This window comes from Mastomys coucha, unplaced genomic scaffold (genome assembly GCF_008632895.1).
Source record: "Mastomys coucha isolate ucsf_1 unplaced genomic scaffold, UCSF_Mcou_1 pScaffold9, whole genome shotgun sequence".
Taxonomy (NCBI): Eukaryota; Metazoa; Chordata; class Mammalia; order Rodentia; family Muridae; genus Mastomys; species Mastomys coucha.
The window spans coordinates 8,660,519-8,682,463 of record NW_022196915.1 but is presented as its reverse complement, the minus strand read 5'-3'; the positions used below and the strand labels follow the sequence as shown (position 1 = coordinate 8,682,463).

General features: G+C 46.4%; 2 protein-coding genes across 5 annotated transcripts in view; one reads left to right on the top strand and one right to left on the bottom strand.

Annotated features, from left to right (window-relative positions):
* LOC116084382 overlaps positions 1-19,287 on the bottom strand; it is a 48,049-nt gene extending 28,762 nt beyond the window's left edge. Inside the window, exons 1-5 of one of the 2 annotated variants that reach the window (XR_004116086.1) lie at positions 18,646-19,287; positions 18,465-18,551; positions 18,034-18,140; positions 11,929-12,027; positions 9,615-9,681 (exon numbers count right to left, since the gene is read on the bottom strand). Coding sequence is in view for 1 of the 2 variants with exons in the window: in XM_031361354.1 (XP_031217214.1) it covers positions 9,615-9,681; positions 18,034-18,140; positions 18,465-18,551; positions 18,646-19,031 (647 nt within the window). In the remaining variant the exon portion in view is untranslated. Of the gene's footprint in view, positions 1-9,614; positions 9,682-11,928; positions 12,028-18,033; positions 18,141-18,464; positions 18,552-18,645 lie in introns of those variants that run through there. The other variant, XM_031361354.1, reaches the window with a different exon arrangement.
* Comtd1 (catechol-O-methyltransferase domain containing 1) overlaps positions 1-21,945 on the top strand; it is a 39,729-nt gene that overhangs the window by 14,600 nt on the left and 3,184 nt on the right. Inside the window, exons 3-4 of one of the 3 annotated variants that reach the window (XM_031361349.1) lie at positions 19,150-20,398; positions 20,794-20,932. The exons of 1 other annotated variant lie outside the window; for it this stretch is intronic. The gene's annotated coding sequence lies outside the window, so the exon portion shown is untranslated. The remainder of the gene's footprint in view (positions 1-19,149; positions 20,399-20,793; positions 20,933-21,945) is intronic. One more of the 3 variants, XM_031361352.1, reaches the window with a different exon arrangement.

Genomic DNA, 21,945 nt, shown 5'->3' with positions numbered 1-21,945 from the left:
AAGAGTTGCAGTGGTGATGGTATCTCTTCACAGCAATAGAAGACTAAGATAGTGATCTTCAAGACCAGGCCCAGCATGAGCAAAGACCCTGGGCACGAAGCGTGAGACCCTGGGCCAAGTGATTTGATCTCTCTGAGCCTCAGTGTCCAAATCAGTAAAACCATAATTAATAAATGGAAGTAAAGATTAAAGGAGATAATGACCTTCAAAATTATTTTCCTCCTTGTTTCCTGGGCTCTGATCAACCTTGTTTGTTCTGTCTTTGCTCCTACCTTGGGGTCTTTGCACTTACTGTTCCATAGGCCCATCTCTGAAAACTCCCCCCAAACATCTACAGCTTGATGGCACCCTCACAGACAGGCCTTCCTTTACCACCTACATCCCCATCCCTCTCTGCCTTTTACCCCACTTTTATTTTTTTCCAAAACCCTAAAACTACCTAACACAGTAGAGGGCAATGAGTTTGTGGGCTACCTGTCGCTGAATTGAACTGAACTGAACTGAACTGTCATTGAACTGATGGCATTTTGGTAGGGCAGAGACCATACCTGTTGTGTCCCAGGTCCTAGGACAGCACCTGGCATATAGTATTCCATGAGTGTACGACTGAAGAAGCAGCAGCTGCTGGTATGACCTAGCCACCTTCCCTTCCCTGGAGCTCAGGAAGAACCAGGTACTAATCTTTCTGCCTTACAGGAGCCAAAAGGACCAAGAAGGAATGGAGCTGGTGTCCTATTGAGATGAGAGCCAAATCCAAGCTGTAGGAATACATGCCTTGAGCTGAGCCCAGAGTATTTCCTTCTCTGCTCTAGTTATTCCTAGGCCTAAGCCTAGAAGCTTCTAGCCTCTGTACAAGCTAATCTTCCAAGCTGACTGTTTCAATCCAATTTCTCTCAGCTTCTAACTGAATTGCTCTGCTTGACCTCATACTAACTCTGGCAATCTGTTCTAACCTTGCTCCTTCTCCTTCTCTGGCTCATTCTGTCTTCACTTGTGTCTACTTTGTTCTCTCTGTAAAACTGTCATACACAACCACTACACACCACACACCACAAACTACCCTTTTTCTCTCTTGCTTTTCTTAAGTAGTCTCTCTTCCTCTGCTGTTCTTGTGTGAGTTGGACAAATCCTATCTCTGACTCATTCTGTCAAATCTTTCTCTGATTCATCACTTTGTCTGCCCCTCAATTAGACATCATTTTCAAACACAACTGCTTCCTTCTACAAACTAAACTTACCTTCATTGTTAAGGATTAAGGTATATACTGAGGGCATGTCTATATTTCAGCCAAGTCATACAGTAACCTAGGACATGTCTTCATTCTGGCCAGATCATATCTTTGGATGTGATCCCTTGCCAGAGTAGCCATAGTACTGGATTAAATTTTCTCTGCAGAAATTTCCTAGAAAATACAGAGTGCGATGGATGGGACTTAGAGGTGCACATGGCCTGTTCTAAAGGCAAATAGCCCAGGCTGTGACAGAGGTCAAGAGCAGGCATCGGCCCTCAGACAACTCCCTACCTTAGAGCACTCTGAGCCCTGCTTCAACAGCCCAGCTCTCCCCAAGGTCCCACAGACTGGATGAGAATAGATGGAAACAGCTGCCACATTCAGCTAGCCCCTCTCTGCTAGGGGTTTCATAAGAAACTCACTGTCCCCTAACCTGCAGACTAGGTAAGCAATAAAACAAGACCCTAGAGGAGACACAGTCACAGGCCATCCTACCAGGAGCCATCCTACCAGGAGCTTGGCACATCACAATTTAGGAAGCCAGAGTCATAGACAAAAGCTAACTCTAGCTGGGTAGAAGTGGTAAATGCCTTTAATTCCATCACTGGAGAGGTAGAAGCAGGAGGATCTCTGAGTTCAAAGCCAACCTGATCTAGAGAGGGAGTTCCAGGGCTACACAGAGAAACCTTGTCTTGAAACAACAAGAAAAGCTAACTCTAATCCCTTAACTCTATGCATATGACTTCAGAAAGTCACTTAATAGTTCTGTGCCTCAATTTCCCCATCTATCAGGAAAATACTAAAGTCCACTTCTAGAAGCTGACGGGTTGTTTGTTTCTTACCATTTCCCAGATCTCTCCTGAGTTCATAGTTGGCAGTGGGGATGGGGATGTTACCTTACCTTATTTGATGCCCAAAACCATTCTAACATGAGAGGACTCTATTCCAACTTCAGAGAGAAGGAAAGTAAAGTGGCCAGAGAGGGTAGTCGCCATTCCAAAGACAAACAGCTAAGGAGGACTGGGATAAAAATGGACCAGTTGTAAAACCCAGTTTTTACTCCCCTACATTGGCACCCCAACTCCAGGCCAGACACACAAAGATCCCTAAGTAATGAGAAATTTTTTCCTCCTCCCCTAAACTTCAGATCCTAAGGCCTATGATGACTATAGTTGGTGGAAGAGCCCAAGGCTCTAGACAGGGACTGCAGCAAGGAACCCTCAAGCTCCCAGCCAAGCACACCAGGAGTGTGGGCTAGCCTTTCTGGCCCTATACCTCCTCTCCAGCCCCAGCAGAGTGGGGTCACCCCATAGCAGAAGTTCTTCGGCCAGGCCGGGTCCACTTCCCATAGCCCTAGCAGGATCCCCTGTCACCTCTCCACTCACCTTGGGCTAGAGAGACCCCTGAAGGCCCTGCCCACCCAGGGTCTGCCTGGCTAAGCTACCACTGGCATGGAACTCTCCAAACAAGACAGCCCTCACTCACATGTGAGTCACGCCTATAAATCAGGGAGGGGGGGGGTGGAGACATTCATAAATCCATATCAAACAGCCCCCAAATTATGACAGATGACACGGCAGTCATAAAGTTGCCTAAGCAAAACTCACCAAGCCATTAATTTCATGGCCGTAGAAAATAAACAGACACATTTTTTCCTCGGCCCTAATAAATTTTTAAAAACTCAAAAGAATGGTCCATCTGCTTCGAATAATTTTTAATTTCCTATTCTGTCTCATTCCCATTAGCTATTCCACAGAGATATTTGCTAAATTCTTTCATTTACCTCCTCCCATCTGTATTCAATTACCTGACTCCCAAATAGACCGAGTTTTTGTTTCTCCTATGCACGGGACAAAATGCCCTCACCTGTCCCCTAAAGCAAATGTTATGTGTGTTTTATTATCTGCTAGACTGTATGAGTCATTCTAAACTCGATTGCCCGCTACAGACAGACTTGGAGAGCATGTGATTTTGATGTTTTCTGGCTTGGGTGGTGAACACCTGCCTGGTTCTCAGAGAGAATCTATTAACATGGTAAAAAATGCTGTAACAGATGTTCGTGAGTGAGCAAAGGGGCCGAGAAGGCCTGTGACCAGGCCCAGTGTCAGACGTGCAGTGGAAACGCTCAGAGATCAGAGGCCAGCAGCACCATGAGGGGCCAGGCTGTCAGAAACGGTGCTTCCTGGCTGTTCTTCTCCTTCTCAATACCTGGAGGCTCTCACTGCCTCCCTGGGCTCCCAGCAGCCACTGGGGTTGTAAGGACTTTTCAAAGTCACTTTGGATTCACAGAAAACAAACTGAGGATCAGAGAGGACGTGTGTCTTGGTCAAAGTCACACAGTACCCTGGAAAAGAGGAGCATCCCAAAAGGCTGCAGGTGGATGCAGGAAGCAGAGCTGACCTGTGGACACAGCCTTCTGCTCCGCAGCTATCAGGGAAAACATGTCTTCCACTGTATTTTCAATCTCCGGCCATTTTTCCTTCTCCTGTGGGTGTTGGGCCAGGACTGTGACACAGTAAGGAACTCAGAACAGAACTGAGGGCCACAGCCTGGCTCTGGGTGGCCTGCTCTCTGTGTAGCTTCCCTGGCCTTTGAAAGTACTTTTTTTACAATGTCCCAGGAACATGGGCTTTCAGAGTGGTAGGGTCCGTTCACCCTCAGGGTAGATGGCCCCTTCCCCTCAATATATCCAACTGCTACTGAGCTGCAATCTTCTCTCCCTGTGTACCTGTGGTACTGTTCAGACACTTTCTCCTGATGAAAACAATGTTTAATTGACTCTCAGGATAGCCCATGTACTGGCCGGGTTTGTGTGCCAACTTGACACAGGCTGGAGTTATCACAGAGAAGGGAGCTTCAGTTGGGGAAGTGCCTCCATGAGATCCAGCTATGGAGCATTTTCTCAATTAGTGATCAAGGGGGTAGGGCCCCCTGTGGGTGGTGCCATCCCTGGGCTGGAAGTCTTGGGTTCTATAAGAGAGCAGACTGAGCAAGCCAGGGGAAGCAAGCCAGTAAGGAGCATCCCTCCATGGCCTCTGCATCAGCTCCTGCTTCCTGACCTGCTTGAGTTCCAGTCCTGACTTCCTCTGGTGATCGACAGCCATGTGGAAGTAAGCTGAATAAACCCTTTCCTCCCCAACTTGCTTCTTGGTTATGATGTTTGTGCAGAAATATAAACTCTGACGAAGACAGCCCAGAAGCATAGTGTCTCAAGAGCAACCCTAAAACAATGATAAAGAGCCAGGCAGGGGTGGCACACGCCCTTAATCCCATCACTTGGAAGGCAGAGGCAGGCAGATCTCTTCAGTTCAGCCTGGTCTACAGAGTGAACTCTATAATAGCCAGGGCTACACAGAGAAACCTATCTCTATTAACAAACAAACAAGAAATGATGAAGAGCACCTTGCCCCTTGGGTGGGATGATTCTAAGACATATCCTACCATGCCTTGGCCAGGGATGGTTCTGCTCCCGTGGGAAACATTTGGTAGAGACTTTGGGGGGGGCTATTTTATTTATTTACATTTCAAATGTTGTCCTCCTTTCTGGTTTCCCCTCTCCTATCCCATTCCCCCCCCCTGCTTCTATGAGGGTGCTCCCCCACCCACCCACTCCTACCTCACCACCTTAGCATTCACCTATGCTGGGGTATCAAGCCTCCACAGGACCAAGGGCCTCCCCTCCCATTGATCCCTGACAAGGCCATCCTCGGCTACATATGCAGCTGGAGCTATGGATCCCCTCATATGTACTCTTTGGTTTAGTCCCTGGGAGCTCTGGGGGAGTCTGGTTGGTTGATACTGTTGTTCTTCCTATGGGTTGCAAACCCCTTCAGCTTCTTCAGTCCTTCCCCTAACTCCCCTAACTCTTACATTGGGGTCCCCATGCTCAGTCCAATGATTGGCTCCAAGCATCCACATCTGTATTGGTCAGCCACCTATCTCAAAAATATTAACCCAGGATTGCTCCTGTCTAAAGGAAATTTAGGGACAAAGAGTAGAGCAGAGACCATTCAGAGACTGCCCCACCCAGGGATCCATCCCATCTGCAGACACCAAATCCAGACACTATTGCTGATGCCAAGAAGTGCTTCTTGGCAGGAGCCTGGAATAGCTATCCCCTGAGAAGCTTTGCCAGAGCCTGACCAATACAGATGCAGATACTCCTACCATAGGACTGAGCACGGTAGGGACCTTTTTGTTGGAAAGTTATGAGTGGCACCTGAGGAGGAGGCTAGGATGGTGCTAATACCCTGCAGTGCCCAGGACAGCCTCACTGACAACCAAGAGATGAGTTGTCAGTAGTGGGAATGGGGAGAAGTCGTATCACATCCTTTCCCCAAGGGGTAGCACCGTAGAGCATTTAACCACTCTGCTCATCACACCCTTCCCACTGCTCTGCCCTCCCTGGCTCAAGACTCAGTGCCCCTGCGAACATCACTCTGCGTTGCCACCACATAACTGTTTTCACACAATCCTGGTCTCACATCTGCTCCATGGGCTACCCAACCTAAGATCACCCTTACTAGGGTCACACAAGAGCCTTAGAAGGGTCTTATAAGCCTATCCACCCTTTCGAGGTGGCAACGCGATGTCCTCTACAGAGTTCATGTTTGAGAATCATGCAATTGAGATATAAAATAAAAATTAAAAATTCACCCCTATGTTTTATCTAAGCTTACCACTTTGTATTGAATCACATATGTAGCTGTCCCGGGCATTCTGCATTCTTGTGAAGCCCATGGGAGACCCACTGAGCATGCCTGGCATCCCTGGGCTTCCATTTCAGCCATCTAGACTCTTACCATACATTCAGTCCCAGTGACAGCCACACCAAACCATTATGAGCAACCACGGTGATCAGCTAGCTGAAGGTTTACTCACTTCTCAAAGACTGGAGTGCAGATCCAGTATGGTGCCATCAGAACATGGATTCTTTGCCAGTTGGCAGGCTGGCTGTAAAATTCAGATGTGTGTGCTGAGAGTCTGGTTCAGCAGAAACGGTCCTTAAAAGAGGCCAAAGGTGAGGGCTGACAGGGACTCCCCAACTTGCTCTGAAACAACAGTAATCTAGAAAGCAGAGCTGATCCTTGACAGAAAGCAATGGATGGGTAAAGGTTAGCTTGAGATGGATCAAAGACCTCAGCACAAAACTCTTAGAGGAAAACATGGCTGGGCCATGCCTGTAATGCTAGCACTTGCAGGAAAGATTTCAAATTAGAAACTGGCCTAGGCTAGATAGCAAGACTTTGTTCCAAATGGGAGAAATAACAAGAAGGGACTGAGTACTGAGCTCAGTAGAATACTTCTCTAGCATGCATGAGGCCCTGGGTTCAGGCCCCAGCACAACATAAGCTGGGTGATGCACACCTGTAATCTCATCTTTCAGGAGGCAGACACAAGTTCAAGGTCATCCTCCATTGCATAGTGAGTTTGAGCCCAACCCATGTTACCTGAGACCCAGAGAAGGGGGGGTGAGGGAGGGGGAGAGAGAAAAGAAGGGAGGGAGGGGGAGGAATGGAGGGAAGGAGAGACAGACAGACAGACAGACAGACAGGCAGACAGACAGGACAGGACAGAGAAAAAAGAAAAGGAAAGGAAAGGAAGACAGGCAGCAGGCAGGAAGGAAGAAAAAAGGAAGGTTAATTTTTATAATCTTGGAGTTTAGTAGAGGTTCTAAGATATGGCTCCAAAAGAATGAGCAACAAAAAAAATTTAATTGAATTTTTGGTTTTAAGGACAGTATCAATAAAGTGAAAATACAGGGGCTGGAGAGATGGCTCAGCAATTAAGAGCAAATACTGCTCTTGTAGAGGACCAGAGATTGATTCCAGAATCCATGCCAGGTGATTCACAACTGCCTGTGACCCCAGCTCTGGGGAATCCGATGCCACTGACCTGCCCAAGCGCCTGCATTCACATGTATAGACCCACACAGACACATAATAAGTAATGAGTAATCAACATAAAAAAGGATAAATGAATATGATAAAATACAACCTGCAGAATAGGAGAGAACATTTGCGACCCACATCCGAAGAGGTAGTTAACCTTGATCTATTAACTTTATCAGCTTGGGAAGTAACTAGGAACTTAGTATGGCAAACCTCTGGGTCTGGCTGTGAAGGTTTCCAGACAGGACTAAAGCCTGTAGTGGAGGAGGCCCTCTCCGAATGCCCCTGGTACATCTCAAAGATTGGAGTCTCAGGGAGAATAAACAGGGGAAAGGAGAAAGCCATGAAGATAGGCATTCATCCTGCCTACCCCACTGTACAATGGCCTAATTAATGTGGCAGAGGAAATTTCAACCCAGCCCAACGTCCAAGCTGTTCCATTGTTAATTCGGACTGCTTTTAACCAGGTTTATAATGAAAAAGTCAGAATGGAGATATTTTTATAATTCAAATTGTTTCTCTCAGGTACTTTGCCACAATGTGGTAGTTTGAATGAGAATGGCCTCCACAGACCCATATATATTTGAATGTCTAGTCATCAGGAAATGACACTATTTGGGAAGGATTAGGAGGTGTGGCTTTATTAGAAAAAGCATAACATTGGAAGTGGGCTTTCAGGTTTCAAAAGACCACACCCTTACAACTGTAATTTTCCCTTTTTAAATTTTAATTTCATTATATTCACAGTCTCTAATAATGCATTTTTCTTTAGCATCTATTTTGCCCAACATTAACACAAGGTTGGTTTTCTTTCAGTTAGCAATTCCTTGATTTTTTTCTCACTATTTTACTTACTTACATCAGTCTTCCACTTGACTCTCCTGAGCAGAAGGCTCATCTGTATGTATAAGTACACATGAATGCAGGTACATTCAGAGGCCAGAAGAGGAAAACAGATACCCTGGAGCTAGAGGTACAGATGGTAGTGAGCTACCTAATGTGGGTGCTGGGAACTGAGCTTGGGTCTTCTGTGAGATCAGTACTCAACTGATGAACCACAGATTCTTTCTAAATGCAGTCTTGTGGTTACAGCTTTTTATATTTATTAATTTTTTTAAGATTTACTTATTTGTTTTATGTAAGTACACTGTTGCTGTCTTCAGACATGCCAGAAGAGGGCATTAGATCCCATTGCAGATGGTTGTGAGCCACCATGTGGTTGCTGGGAATTGAACTCAGGACCTCTAGAAGAGCAGTCAGTGCTCTTAACTGCTGAGCCATCTCTCCAGCTCCTCCCTGCCCCCTTCCATTAGTTTTTCAGTGAACACACTGATGGGTTTCTTTGTGGCATTTGCAAACTCACATTATTATTGTCCTTAGCCTGTACTCACAAGCCCTGACCCTTTCCCCTTGCTGGTCCCTCTTCCTCCTCACAAACAACCCCATTCTGCTTTCATATATATTTAAATCTAGGTAGCCAGCACTTTTATCTAGAGGAGCCAGTTTGTTTTTATTTCTAGAGGTCACAAGTCTGTTTGGCTTTATTTCCATGATTTGATGAGGGTGTCTTTTTTTTTTTTTTTTTTTTTTTTTTTTTTTTTTGTTGGGGTTTTTTTTTTTTTTTTTTTTTTTTTTGGTTTTTCGAGACAGGATTTTTCTGTGTAGCCCTGGCTCTGCTGTCCTGGTACTCACTCTGTAGATCAGGCTGGCCTCGAACTCAGAAATCAGCCTGCCTCTGCCTCCCAAGTGCTGGGATTAAAGGCTCGCGCCACCACTGCCTAGCCCCTATTTTCTGAGGATTTCTTTTCTTCTTGCATTCTTTTCAACTGATTGGAGTTGGGGTGGGTTCTTTGGTTCCTTGGTTGGTTAGTTGGTTGGTTTCCCCATAACTCTGCTTCCCCAACTCCCTAGCTTGGAAGATGGGCTTTTGTTGTCATTGCCGATGTTCAAACCCAGGTCTCATACAACTAAAGGCCATTTGAGTCATTTCGGCCATTGTAAATAATGTTAACATTCAAGTATGTCTTCAAGTGGAGAAATGTTTTCAATTCTCTTGAACTCTATTTATTCTTTAAAGATAGTTTTATTGTGGTTAAAACCCTGAATTGCATAATTTTTCAAAAAATTGACATCATTATTTATTAATCAATTCTGGGTAATAACTCTTCCAGATTTAATTGTCATTATTTCTGTGTGCTGAGAATGTCCTAGGTCTTTGGTAGCTTTAAAGTATGTAACTATTATAAACTGTAACTGACCCATTGTGCTATGGTAGCATTGGAAACTCTTCTCTCTGTGTGTTTGGTACCTATCTCTGGCCTCTGTTGGATCAATGGTTTTGCTCCATAAATTAGGACAGACATATACTATTTAAATCTCTATGTCTGACTAATTTCATTTAACATAGTGTCTTGTTCTATTTATTTTACACAAATGATAAATTTTCACTAGCTTTTTATAGAGAAATAAAATTCCCATTGTACATACATACCTCATATCTAACCCATTTGTCCACTGGCGTCCTGGTTGACTCTGTGTCTTGACTATTGTAAATACTACTGCAAAAACAAAAGCACAAAAATGAAAACCACATGCATGTGGGTATCTCATTAATATGAGATAATTAATTTTATAATGAATAATTAATTTTCTTTGTATATATGCCCAGACGTGCAGTTGGTAGATCAAATGGGAATTCTATTTTGAATTTTTGTTTGTTTGAGACCATCTTGTTATTTAACCCAAGCTAGCCTCACATGCCCAATCCTCCGGCCTCATCCTCTTGACTACTGGGATTACAAACCTGTCCCACCACACCCAGCTAGTTTTATTTGTGAAGAAACTCCTTAGTGTTCCCAGGATGGCATAATGCTCATTCTCGCCAACAGTGCGAAAGCAAGCGTGTCCCCTCCTCAACATCCCGCCAGCCTCCCTTACTTCTCATCTTTTTGATAAGAGTCGATGAGATGGAGTGAGATGATCACTCATGGGCTTTCTTCTCATTCACTCTGTGATTAGTGATGGGGAGCATTTCCTGCATTTGCTCATGATTTGTGTGTCTTCTGGGATATGTCTATTCAGATCATTTGCCCCCCTCCTTTATTTCTTTTCAATTTATTTATTTGTTTAGTGGTACTAGGGGTTAAACTGATGGCCTCTTGTATGCTAAGCAAGCACTGTATTCCCAGCCCTCATCAACCCAGTTTTGAAATAAGGCCATTCGGGCTGGAGAGATAGCTCAGCGGGTAAGAGCACTCACTGTTCTTCCAAAGGTCCTGAGTTCAAAGCCCAGCAACCACATGGTGCCTCACAACCACCCATAATGAAATTTGATACCCTCTTCTGGTGTGTCTGAAGACAACTATAGGGTACTTACATATAATGATAAATAAATCTTATTTTAAAAAAAGAAAAAAAGAAATAAGATCATTTGACATATGTTTGTTGATATGCCTTAATCAACATTTTTAGTTCCCATAAATGAGTAGTAATGTTTATCTTTCTGTTGCTGGCTTATTTCATTTAACACAGTGTCTTGTTCTATTCATAGTACCACAGATGACAGAATTTCACACTTTTACAAATGAGTAATATTTCACTGTGCATGGATAACATATTTTCAATGCATTTATCTGTTGAATTAACTTCACTCTTTTTTTGTAGTTTTGTTTTTGTTGTTTTGTTTTGTTTTGTTGATACGATGTCTCACTGTTTACTCCTGGCTAGCCTAGAACTCAATGTGTAGACTAGGCTGGTCTCAAACTCACAGAGATCCTCTTGCCTCTGCCTCCCAAGGATGAAAGACCTGTACCACTATGCCTGGCTTAACATCGCCTTAGAAAAAAACAGCAACAACTTGTTTCAAAGTAAATACTCTGAGGTTGGAGAGATGGCTCAATGGTTGAGAGCACTTGCTGTTCTTGCCGAGGACCTGGGTTCACTTCCCGGAGCCCACATGGCAGTTCACGACTCTGTAACTCCAGTAACAGAGAGCCCACACCCTCTTCTGGGCTTTGCAGACACTGCACACATATGGTGCATATCCACACAGACAAATATTCATGCATATAGAATAGATATAAATTTGTTTGTTTCAAAGTTAACATTTTTCTTTCATTGTTACAATAGATATTATTATTGGTCAGCCATTAGTCTAATCTCTTCTAAGCATAAAAGTTGTAAACATTTTTTCTCATTCTTTAAAGATCTTCTATCTTCTGGTATTCTTCTATGTAACTATGATATGTCTATATATGAATTTATTTTCATTCGGCTTACTTGAAATCACTGGAATGCCTGTGGATAAAGACCTTTTTTTTTTTTAAGATTTATTTATTTCATGTATGTGAGTACATTATCGCTATCTTCAGATATACCAGGAGAGGGCATCTGATCCCCATTACAAGATGTTTGTGAGCCACCTTGCGGTTGCTGGGAATTGAACTCAGGACCTCTGGAAAAGCAATCAGTGCTCTTAACTGCTGAGCCATCTCTCCAGCTCGAGGACCTTTCTTGAGTCAATCTCATGTAATTTAGAGTGGCCTTGGGCAAAATATATCACTGAAACTGGCTTGAACTCCCAATCCTTCTGCTTCTACCTCCCAAGTATTGGGATTACAAGCATGTACCATCACACAAAGCTAAGACTTATGGGGGTTTTCATGGTGTTTGTTTTGTGTTTTGTTGTGTATGTCTATGATGTGTATGTACATGTATGTTCATATATGTTAGTGCAGGAATACACATGCCATGGTGTATGTGTAGAGGTCAGAGGACAAACTCAGGTGTTAACCTTCACTTTTTACCTTGTTTGAAACTGGGTGTTTCCTCATTGAGCTCTGCACATGATCTGTCAAGCTATCGTGAATTCTCCCATCTGCAGCTCCCATTTTCCCACAGGGGCCCTGGAATTATACAGATGTAAGCTACAACATCTGGCTTTTACATAGCTTCTAGGGGCCCAAATTTGGGATTAGCCTAGTGTGGCAGACACCGTATCCAATGAGGCATCTTCCCAGACTTTTATATTTTTTAAATCATCTGGAAAATGGTGAGCTACTGTCATTTTAAATATTGCCTCTTTCCCATTATTTCTATAATCCCTTTCAAATAATTTGATTAGATACATCTTTAAGGTTTGAATTCCAACTTTAATATCTCTTTTTTTTTTTCTTGGTTTTTCGAGGCAGGGTCTCTCTGTATAGCTCTGGCTGTCCTGGAACTCACTCTGTAGACCAGGCTGGCCTTGAACTCAGAAATCCACCTGCCTCTGCCTCCCAAGTGCTGGGATTAAAGGCATGCGCCACCACCGCCTGGCATATTATCTCTCAACTCTTGTAGATTTTCACCTGTGTTTGCTATAATTTTCCAAACCTTTCACTTTTTAAATTCCATCTCCAGCTATGTCTATTCTGTTTACTGTTTGAGTTTTTCATATGAAGCTGTTTGCCAGATCTTCCTGGTGATTTTTGTAATCTTTGCCTCTTTCTTATGCACAGAAATTCAAGCTGTAGAAGTTCTAGGCTGCCTGGAGAATTACTGATTTCCTGGTAACAATAATTTTAATCTGTTCCTGGCCTCTAGTAATTCTGTCTTTTACAGACTCTTTCCATCAACAAAAGGGGATTTCAACATTTTCCCTAACACTGTTTCATGCTCTGAAGCTAATAGAGCTTTAAATCCTTAGTCATTATATAGATGTTTAAAATCCCTTTGTTCTTTTTCCAGTGTTCATTCTTTGAGACGATAGCTATGAGACACCTACGGTGTGCCAAGAATGGTGCTGAGGATTTGACAGAAAATAAGATAAGAGTCTGTTTCTGCCCTCAAAGTTGTATAAAGTTTCCAAGGAAGCCAGACACTCAACCAGGACACAGCACCTCAAAGTCAGTCTTGTTCCGTCCAATGGGGTAAACAATGGCATGCACAAGCTCACGAAGCCCGAACAATCTAAAGCTTGGATTGTCTTTAAGTTGCCAAATTTTATTTGAAGGGAAGGAATGTCCCTACAAAGGATAACCCAAGTTAATTTCCTACCTCAGGAGGCATTATGGAGGCAGCCTGTTTTTATTCATTCATTTTGTTACTGGAACATTCATACTCTAGGAGAAGGTCTAGACCCCATCGCAGCCCCAAGCTTCCTAATAAATCAGTAATTCCAACCACATGCAGTAGTCTCCTGGAGGGACGCTCTGGAAAATACTTTCCATCTCATTACATTTTCAATGGTGTTTTAGTTGCATCTCCAGCCATCCCATAATTCTAGTGCTCTAAACAACCATCGCTACATAGCAAGTGGCTCCAAATGTTGGGCTGTCTCAGGTTGAACTGTGTCCCACAATGAGATAGTTTGAAGTCCTACACAGTACTTCAAAATATGATCGTATGTCGAAATAATGTCGTTGTAAATGTCACTAGTTAAAAGGAGGCAGGCTGGAAGAGGATACCCCTTTATCCCCAAAATCCAAGTTAGATGACTGGGTGAGGGAAGGGAAATCTAGACCCAAGAGAGCCCAGTATAAAGAGCATCACTTTGGAAGAACTCTGCAAACCAGAGAGGTGCCAAGCATTGCCCAAAATATCCAGGCTGAGGGAGAGGCCATTAGCAGACTCCTTTCCAAGACTACGATTCAAAGTCCCAGCGACTTTGAGCCACTAAGTTTCTGTCTCCCCCATCATGAGTTATCTAGGAAACCCATGGACCCAGATACACCATGTTTTGTTCAATCTGGAGGCTACTGGACTCATAGGTACCTCCCCCTCTGGCTCCACCATGCACTGCAGGCATTTGATGGAGAGAGGAGGCACGGCAGAGGCTCCCCATGTACGTGTCTAACATAAGCATAAGAGGGCTGTCCAAGCATCTCTTAGCCCATGTACCTGTGCCCGTGGAGGCCTTTTCTAACACACCCTGGGGCCTCTCAGCATCGCTACCCCGTGTTCTATTCACAACCACTGTCCTAGATAGCTGACCATAATTAAGCAAGGCTATCTTAGATCACCTAGCTCCTAAGCCAGAGGTCCCATTCCAGCTATTGTGGTGGGCTTGAAACATGGAGCATTCTAAGACAGTAAAGCCTCCATGCCTGGAACCAGAGACACAGAGGGGTGGGCAAGTGAGCAGGGCAAGCAGGCTCCAGGGACTAACGTAGCTCCCCTGGCCCAGCTTGAGCTTCCTGGCTACCACGGGGGAACCACCAGCTCTGTCCTTCAGTCACCAGCACCTCATCCTGATGAGGTCCAACACCATCATGTGTGGGTTAAAATGCAGTCCCATATCCTGTCCGCCACAGGGCTAGGGCTGCTAGTGGAGGTGGGATGCTGAAAGTTTGACTGCATGCACCCTACGCTGCTGCCAGGCAGGTGCTGGGCTGTGAGAAACCGCAGGACCCCGCTCTGGGGGTGGAAAAGCACAGACTGGGATTCCCGCGGACTGCCAGAGTCCGGCTCCTGGGCCGCTGGGCCACCCAGAGGCCAAGGACGATGGGGTCTCAGGGTCTTGGGTACCACAGACGCCCTGGATGCTGCGGAAGAGCTAAGAACGGAGTGAGGGCCCGTGAGGCTGGCTCTGGCACAAGCCCAAAGGGCAAAGGATGGGAAGAGAGCTCTGGCTGGTTGGAGACGCGAGTCCTTAGCTTGCTCGAGCAGTTTGGCTTGGTGGAGACAGAGGCTGAGGACACAGAAAGCCTCCTGCATGAGATTAGACATGGCTCTTTAGAAGAAGCCCTACTTCATTGCTCCAGCACTGCGGATCCCGATGAGAAGAGACAGTCCATGGTTTTACGGTGTTTATTTTCATGGCGGAGAGTTGTGATGAGTGAAACCATACCCCACTGTTGCAGGAATATTTTTAAAAATGAATCCACCCCGCAAACTCTCTTCCCTGCCGGTCCACGTTCTTGTGCCGGTACCATCCGGCCTCAATACTAAGTTCCAGGGGGTTCTGGTTATTTTCTCCCAGCTAGCAGCAACATCTCGTTCACATGCAACGCCTTACACACCTCCACAATCATTCATCAAACTAGCGCCTAGGACCGGGTAGGTAATGCATGACTCTTAAGGCCTTAATATCCAATCAGGTTTATATAATAATAAGATCACAATTTACAAGATGCCAGTACAACAATTTCAGAACCAAATAATAAGGACAATAATCTAACCCAATTAATCTATTTTGTAAAAACCTTTGCTTGGTTGTATAAATACGCAGGGTCCTCTAATTCCAAGATGACTCTCCTTCTCCTCCTGACCTTTCTCCTCCTCCAACTCTAGCTCCACCTCTCTATTCCTGTCCAATCACAGGCCTGTCCCTGCCCTAATGTGATTGGACAGAGAAAATGCTGCAGCACCCCACTTTCTCAGGGCGGGCCTGAGGTTAAATACCTTTTGCAGGGAGGAGTGACTAGGAAGGAGAGCTCATTGGCTAAGTCCTTCAGACTTTAGGTACCTCATTAAAATGGAGATCTGTCTTGAGGCTATGTGATCTGTAGTCCTGTAGAGTGTAGTCATATCCTCTACGTGTGGAGGGGCTTGGGGCATTGCCCTACGTGAATGATGACCACAGAATTATAGAGAGCTGAGGCCTCATGTCAGGAACTGGGTATCTGGGAGCGTGGAAAACACCTTCCGTCCCTTGCAGGAATACCTTCTGAGTTTAAACCTAGCTCGACCAGAAAACAGGCTGCCTTTCACAGTCCTGCAATCATGAGGTATTGCCCTGGACCTGGGCACAGATAATGCCTAAGTTAGTCAGCCCTGGCCTACCTCTGCCCCTTCTCAAAGTTGACAGAGAGGCAATGCTAGGCTTCTTCTATGCTTGACAAAGCCATTCCTTCTATCCTGAGTCAAAGACCCACATGCTCTTGCCTTATCCAGAGTACCTAGTCTCTCAGAGAAGGGTCCCCACACAAGTATAGCAGTAATCTCCAGGAGCTTGGGGCTAGAGTATGTAACAAGGCTACTGTCCCCTTCAAAGCTCAGCTGTGGCTCCCCAGATCTGTGCCTTGTGGAATCTTCACACTGCTGACAGGCAGGGAACAGTGAAACATCTCTGGGGTTTCCAGAAGACCAGAGAAACACCTAAGAAAAGGCCTGTGAGCGCATGCGGCAGGGCTAGGCAGGATCAAAGAGAGCTTCCTGCTCCTTGGGTCATATCTTTTGAGCCAGGTGAAACCCTGAGAGCCTCCTCTAACCACCACACAGATGGGAAACTGAGGCCCATTGCTGACAAGACTTCCTGACACACAGCAGAGCCAGAGCCAAGGATCATGGGCTCTGAGCTCAGGCCAGGGAAAGTAAGTGTCTTTGTGCAACACAGCTCCCCCACAAAGAGAGCCCCAGGCAGGAGGCAGAGAGGAAAGGCTGAGCCTGAACACTGTCTCACAGCTGAAGAGCCTCACAGAACTCATTGTTCTTCCAGGCTAGAGACCTCTCCCCTCAGCACGTTCTGCCAGGGCTGAGCGGGGGGACTCCTTCCTTCCTGCCTGCCTGCCTGCCTGCCTGCCAAGTAGGCACAGGTGGTTCTTTCTAGGGAGGGACATGTGCAAGCCATCAGCAAGAACCTTCCACAACTGGAAACAGGTGAACAAAAAGTTAGAAGGAAGGAAGCTGGTCTCCTCCCCAGGGGCTCACAGCTACCCCAAAATTCCCAGCACAGAACAGCAACAGGACTACAGTGCCTCAACCTAGTTTACCTCATGAAGAACCATGGCACTTGGTGGAAGGGTTGTCTGCTGTTCCATCGGGTTCTACTCCCCATTTGAAGTCCCTCTTCCCCTGACCAGGCCCCTCAGCAGGTAGAAGAACCAGTGAGACCCAAGAGGGCTTTCTACTCCATCAGGCCAAGTTCCCTAGGGAGGGCTGGAGCTGAACCTAACAGCTTCAGGTTAGGACAGGACTGCCTGCCTGCCTGCCTGGGGACTCAGTATTTCTAGACTGCAAGAACTGCGACCACGCTGGCTTGTCAATAAATTCATTATCCCATTACACCGGCTTGAATTATTCAGTGCTCAGGAGTCAGCCTCAGAAATGCAGGGAGCACAGCTGATGTGAACATTAGTGGGATGGATGGAGTCAGTGCCGGCCACGGCTGGTACCATGATGTTGGTTCTGGGCCAGAGAGGTGGCTGGCCCTGGAAGACACCAGAGATCTGAGCAGTAGCCCTGGGTGGTCCTAGAGGTCAGGAAGTCTAATGAGAGGTCCTTCCCTCTGAGCACTCCACTGAGCATGTCCCTGGGGCAATACTTGCTTCACTCAGGAATAGCACATCTAAGCTCCACCCTTTCCCAGCTGTGTGACCTCCAGATAATTATTGGCCTCTCTGAGTCTTCAGTATCTTTGTATAGAAAAATATATGTGCTAGATGTTCCCAGTAACCATTCTTTCCTTTAACTTTGCAATTGATTTATGTCATAATTACAAACATAAAAATAATTTGTTGGCACGAGTATGACCAAGTGGCTGTGGTCAAAGAGGAAAAGCAGATGTCTATAGGGACCCCTCAGGATGTTGTTCTGTTTCATGAAAAGAAGGAAGTGAGTCCCATGTTGTCCCTTCCTATTTCCTGATTATCTGAGGAAGATAATGTGTAATGGCTGGAGCTCAAGCAGCTATCTTGCCCCAAAGAGAAGCCAGGTGATGAGGAAGGCATTTCCTGCAGGATAGGGTAGTCCTTAAAAAAACTGTTAAGTTCTGAAACCAGAAGATCTGGGTTCAAATCCTTACTCTACCACTTATAAGCTGTGCAATGTGGGGGCAAGTTGCTTTACCCCTCTGTACTTTAGCTTTCACATCTATGAGATGGGGCTACAATGGTACCCGTCACTGTAGACTAGCGGTGTGGGGATTAAAAGGGCCAATAGGAGTGGTGGGACACGGTAAGACTATTAGCTGCTTTATCCTGTTTACACACCTGGCAGCATGCCCTGAACGGCTGTGAAGTTCCACTTCAGAAGTCCGTGCTCTTGGAAGCCTTGCCAGGGATATTGTGAGGTCCAGCTAGGGCAGAAGCAGCTTTCTCTGCAAGGGAAAAAGAAGAATCAAGGGCCCTTGCCGGGCGTGGTGGCACACACTTTAAGCCTAATATTCAGGAAGCAGAAGCAGGTGGATCTTTGTGAATTCGAGGCTATCCCGGATTACACAGTAAGACCCTGTCTCCGATGAGAAGCGGAGAGAGGGTGGAGGGTGGACGATCAGGACCAGAGAGGAAAAAGGAAAAAGAACACGTAACTGTCGATGTAGTTGGAGCAGTTGCCAGCAGGGGGCGTGCATGCTCCTCTCTCTAGTCTTGCTCATTCCGGAGCTATGTTGCCGCCTCCACTGTGTTTGTATGGGCAAGACTACCTGGAATGCTTAGAGCAGTAGCATTGAAGCCTCCCCGCAGCTCCTCCTCTCCACGTTGAGATGATGTTGGCCTCTGCGTCTTCCTCCCTATCAGAGGACAGACACTTTTCTCAGAAACTCGTACAAGCACAGGAGCTGGCTTCAGCCAATCAGATGCACTGTACCAGCAATCGTGGAAGACCTTGTCAAGTGTTGATCCAGGAGAAGGGCAATGTGACTGTTCGGCGGTGGTTGTAGTGGAATCTCACCGAGCCATGAGGGCTGTGGTAGGCGCTGGGGTTTAGTTCGCGCAGTCTTACGGTGGGACCGGTTGTGTTTCCGACATCCCAGCTTGAGCCTCTGGGCCTCTTCCGCGTGCTGTTTGGAGAGACTTTTGTTGTTTGTAGTAAAGTCGAACCTGATGTTTGCCACTAGGTGGCGATGAGGCTTGTTATCAGAAGACCCTGCCTGGCACTGTCCATTCTGAATCGGCTTTGAGGAAAGAGGCAAGGGGAGGTCAGCCTCCTTATAATCGGAGAAGCGTGGGGTCTGTGCCAGACAAAATTTTGGCCCCGAGGCTTCTACCATCGGTGTTACTCTTTAGATCATTATCTTAATCGGCAAAAGATGCTAAAGTTCCTAGCCAGCTCGCCTGAAAACGGGGAGATAATAAAGACTCCACTCACAAGGCTTCCTTCTCTCACAGACTCAGGTCCGTGTACTGGTATTTTTAAGCTACTGGATTTGTGGATATACATGACACAGCGATAGACAACTAAGAAGCACCATCCCCATGACAGTCAGTGACAATACAAGTAAAAGACCACCAACTTAGTGAAAGCAGCGTGGTGGTGACCCCTGTAGTTTTGACACTTGAGAGTCTAAGGTGAGAAGAACAGAAGATCAAGGCTAACCCGGGCTATACAGGGAGAGGCCATCTTGAAAGGGGGTCAAAAAGATGGTTTATTTGGCTCATGATTTCAGAGTTTGGGGTTCATAGTCATTCAGCAAGTTGCTGTGTGTGGACATGCTGGCTCAGTACCTCATGATGGCGGGGGGAGTTGTCACCGGCTGTTTATTTCATGAAGAATGGGAACCAGAAACAGAGGAAAAGGTGGGTCCCAATATTCACTTCGTGGTCACACCCAAAATGACCCAGCTTTCCATTACTAGGCTCCACTTCCAAATACACCCACACACTGGCTCCTCTAAGAGCCGAACCATAACGATCCCATTTTATCCAAGTGAGAGGTTCTGAGTTCAGGCAGGCTGGGATCACTGATGGGTCCCACATTTGAACCCAGGTCTATCTGACTCTGGAGCCCACAATACTGCTTCTCTATTTGGCCTCTCAAATGAGGAGGAAACTGAAGCACTTTGGGCCTTGCCTGTGCCAGCTGCCCAGTATCCAAGCACAGAAGGTGCCCCAGTCTCTGGGTTCCTTCCGGGTCAATTTGAGGAACCCCGGGAACCCGTTTTATGGTCTACCTCCTCAGTCCACTATTTTACATTGCTCTTAGGGTTCCCCAGAGTCTCAGCCTGACCTCCCAAAGCCTCAAGTAAAGAGATGTTACCTTCCCTTCAGAATCTGGCAGTCCAGGCTCACACACGGTGAAGCCAAGCTGCAAGTTTCACTGAGAAACAGGGGCAGGAACGCCCCAGGAATCCAACCAAAAACATCTTCACAGCACAGGACAAAGGGAAGAAGCTAAGCAAATTCGGAAAGGAAGAAGGTTTCTGAGGGCCGCACAGGACCGGGAAGCTGGCAGCCCTGAAGGATTCTACTTCATGTCCTGACTTCTCTTTGCACCAAGACTGAGTAGGAGCCCCTGTGAGCTGGATCAGTCACAGTTCAAAGCTGACAATGTTTAAAACACCAAGACCCAGATGTTTGTAAGAATTCAAACCAAGACCCAGAAAGCCCTGGCTGCCCTGAGCCATCTTTCTATCTCACAGTGAGTACTGAGTGGCTACAGTGTCCTCTGGTGGAACATGTGCACTGTAGCGACATAGACCCCCATAGAGCCCTATCACCTTCCCCCTGACTTGCCTCACCCGCCTGGCTCCTGGAGACACAAGTTCCCAGTCCTCTGGTTCAATAGAATCTTCTGCCTTCACTTGGTGCCCTGTCCTAGCCAGGCTGGGGAGGGGGGGGGGAGGGATCGAGTCGGAGCAAGGGGAGGGCGCTGGCTCTAAAGGAGAGGACAAGCCCATGTGATGTTAGCAGGGCTGGAAGAATTAGAATTTGGAAGGCGTCAGTCAGAAACACAAGGGTCTGTCCCAGCCGTGTGTCTGTGAACAGATGTGACCCAGTTTGGCCAAGAATGTCCATTTATCTACATGCACCCAGTTCCGAACCCACTGCCAAAGGAGATCAAACCCTGCCTTGACTTCAGGCCCAGCCTACTACAACAAGGCCCTGCAACAGATCGAGAGGCACTGGCCCTGCATCGGCAGAGACAAGAGATGAGGACCAAAAGGAGAGGGAGGTGGGAAATTTAAATTTTGCATGATCAGCAAGGTTTCAATCGCTCGCCAGCTGAAGTGGGTGCCACGTGTATAAGTCATTCTGTTTTATAGACCATTAGGGTCTCCAGAGAGAATCTGCATAGAGACCAGTGCTTTCTGTTGAAATTAAAATGTCAGAGAAAAAGAAATAGAACAAAACAGGGAATCTGCAATTAATTACCAGGCCATAAAAATTCAATAATCAGGAGGCAGAGCGGCCGCAGGCCCAGAGGTATCAGAGCCAGCGTAACAGGAATGGAAGGCATTAATCTTTTCAAATTAGTTTTTTAATCTGACTGGGATATATGGTGACATGGCTCCCTTCTCGCCCGCTTCCCCCACCTCCACCGCTCCTGCCTGGAGCCAGGTTGGGGGAGGAAGGCTGACGTATGCACTGAAAATGTGCAGACCACTCCGATGCCCAAATATGGGGTGGGGGCTCCAGCTAAGAACAAGGACTCGGTACCACAGGCCTGCTGGAGAGGCCTAGAGGGGACAAGGCTGCCTGTTCCCACTGTGTGTGTCCCAGGGAGGTACTGATAAAGACGGTGGAAATTTAGGAGGGCAAGACCGCTAGACAGAGAGCTTGGAGAGATGATCAGTTCAGGACTCTCCTTCTATTGAAAACTGGGAACAACACTGCTGTTTCAAGGGACGCTGGGTGTGCAGCACCTGGTATCCAGTAGGTGCTAAGTAAAGGCTTTCAGCTGTCATGTTTTTACCACTGGCTGTTGTTGGCCCCGCCAGCACACCTTTAATGCCTGTTGTGTGCTCAGCCCTAAAGCCCTACTTTTCTTTGGGCCTTACCTGGAGAACATAACTCAAACTCAGAGACATTTTCAGGACTGAGGGTTATTATTGAGAGTCAACGAGAAGAAAGAGCTTGCCTAAGGGACCTGTTCCAGGAGCAGTTAGGAGAAGCAGCTTTCCCAGAGAAAGTAGGTTCTCCTCCTGTTTGGCTGCGCCAGAGACAGATGCTGATAGGTCAAGAAGC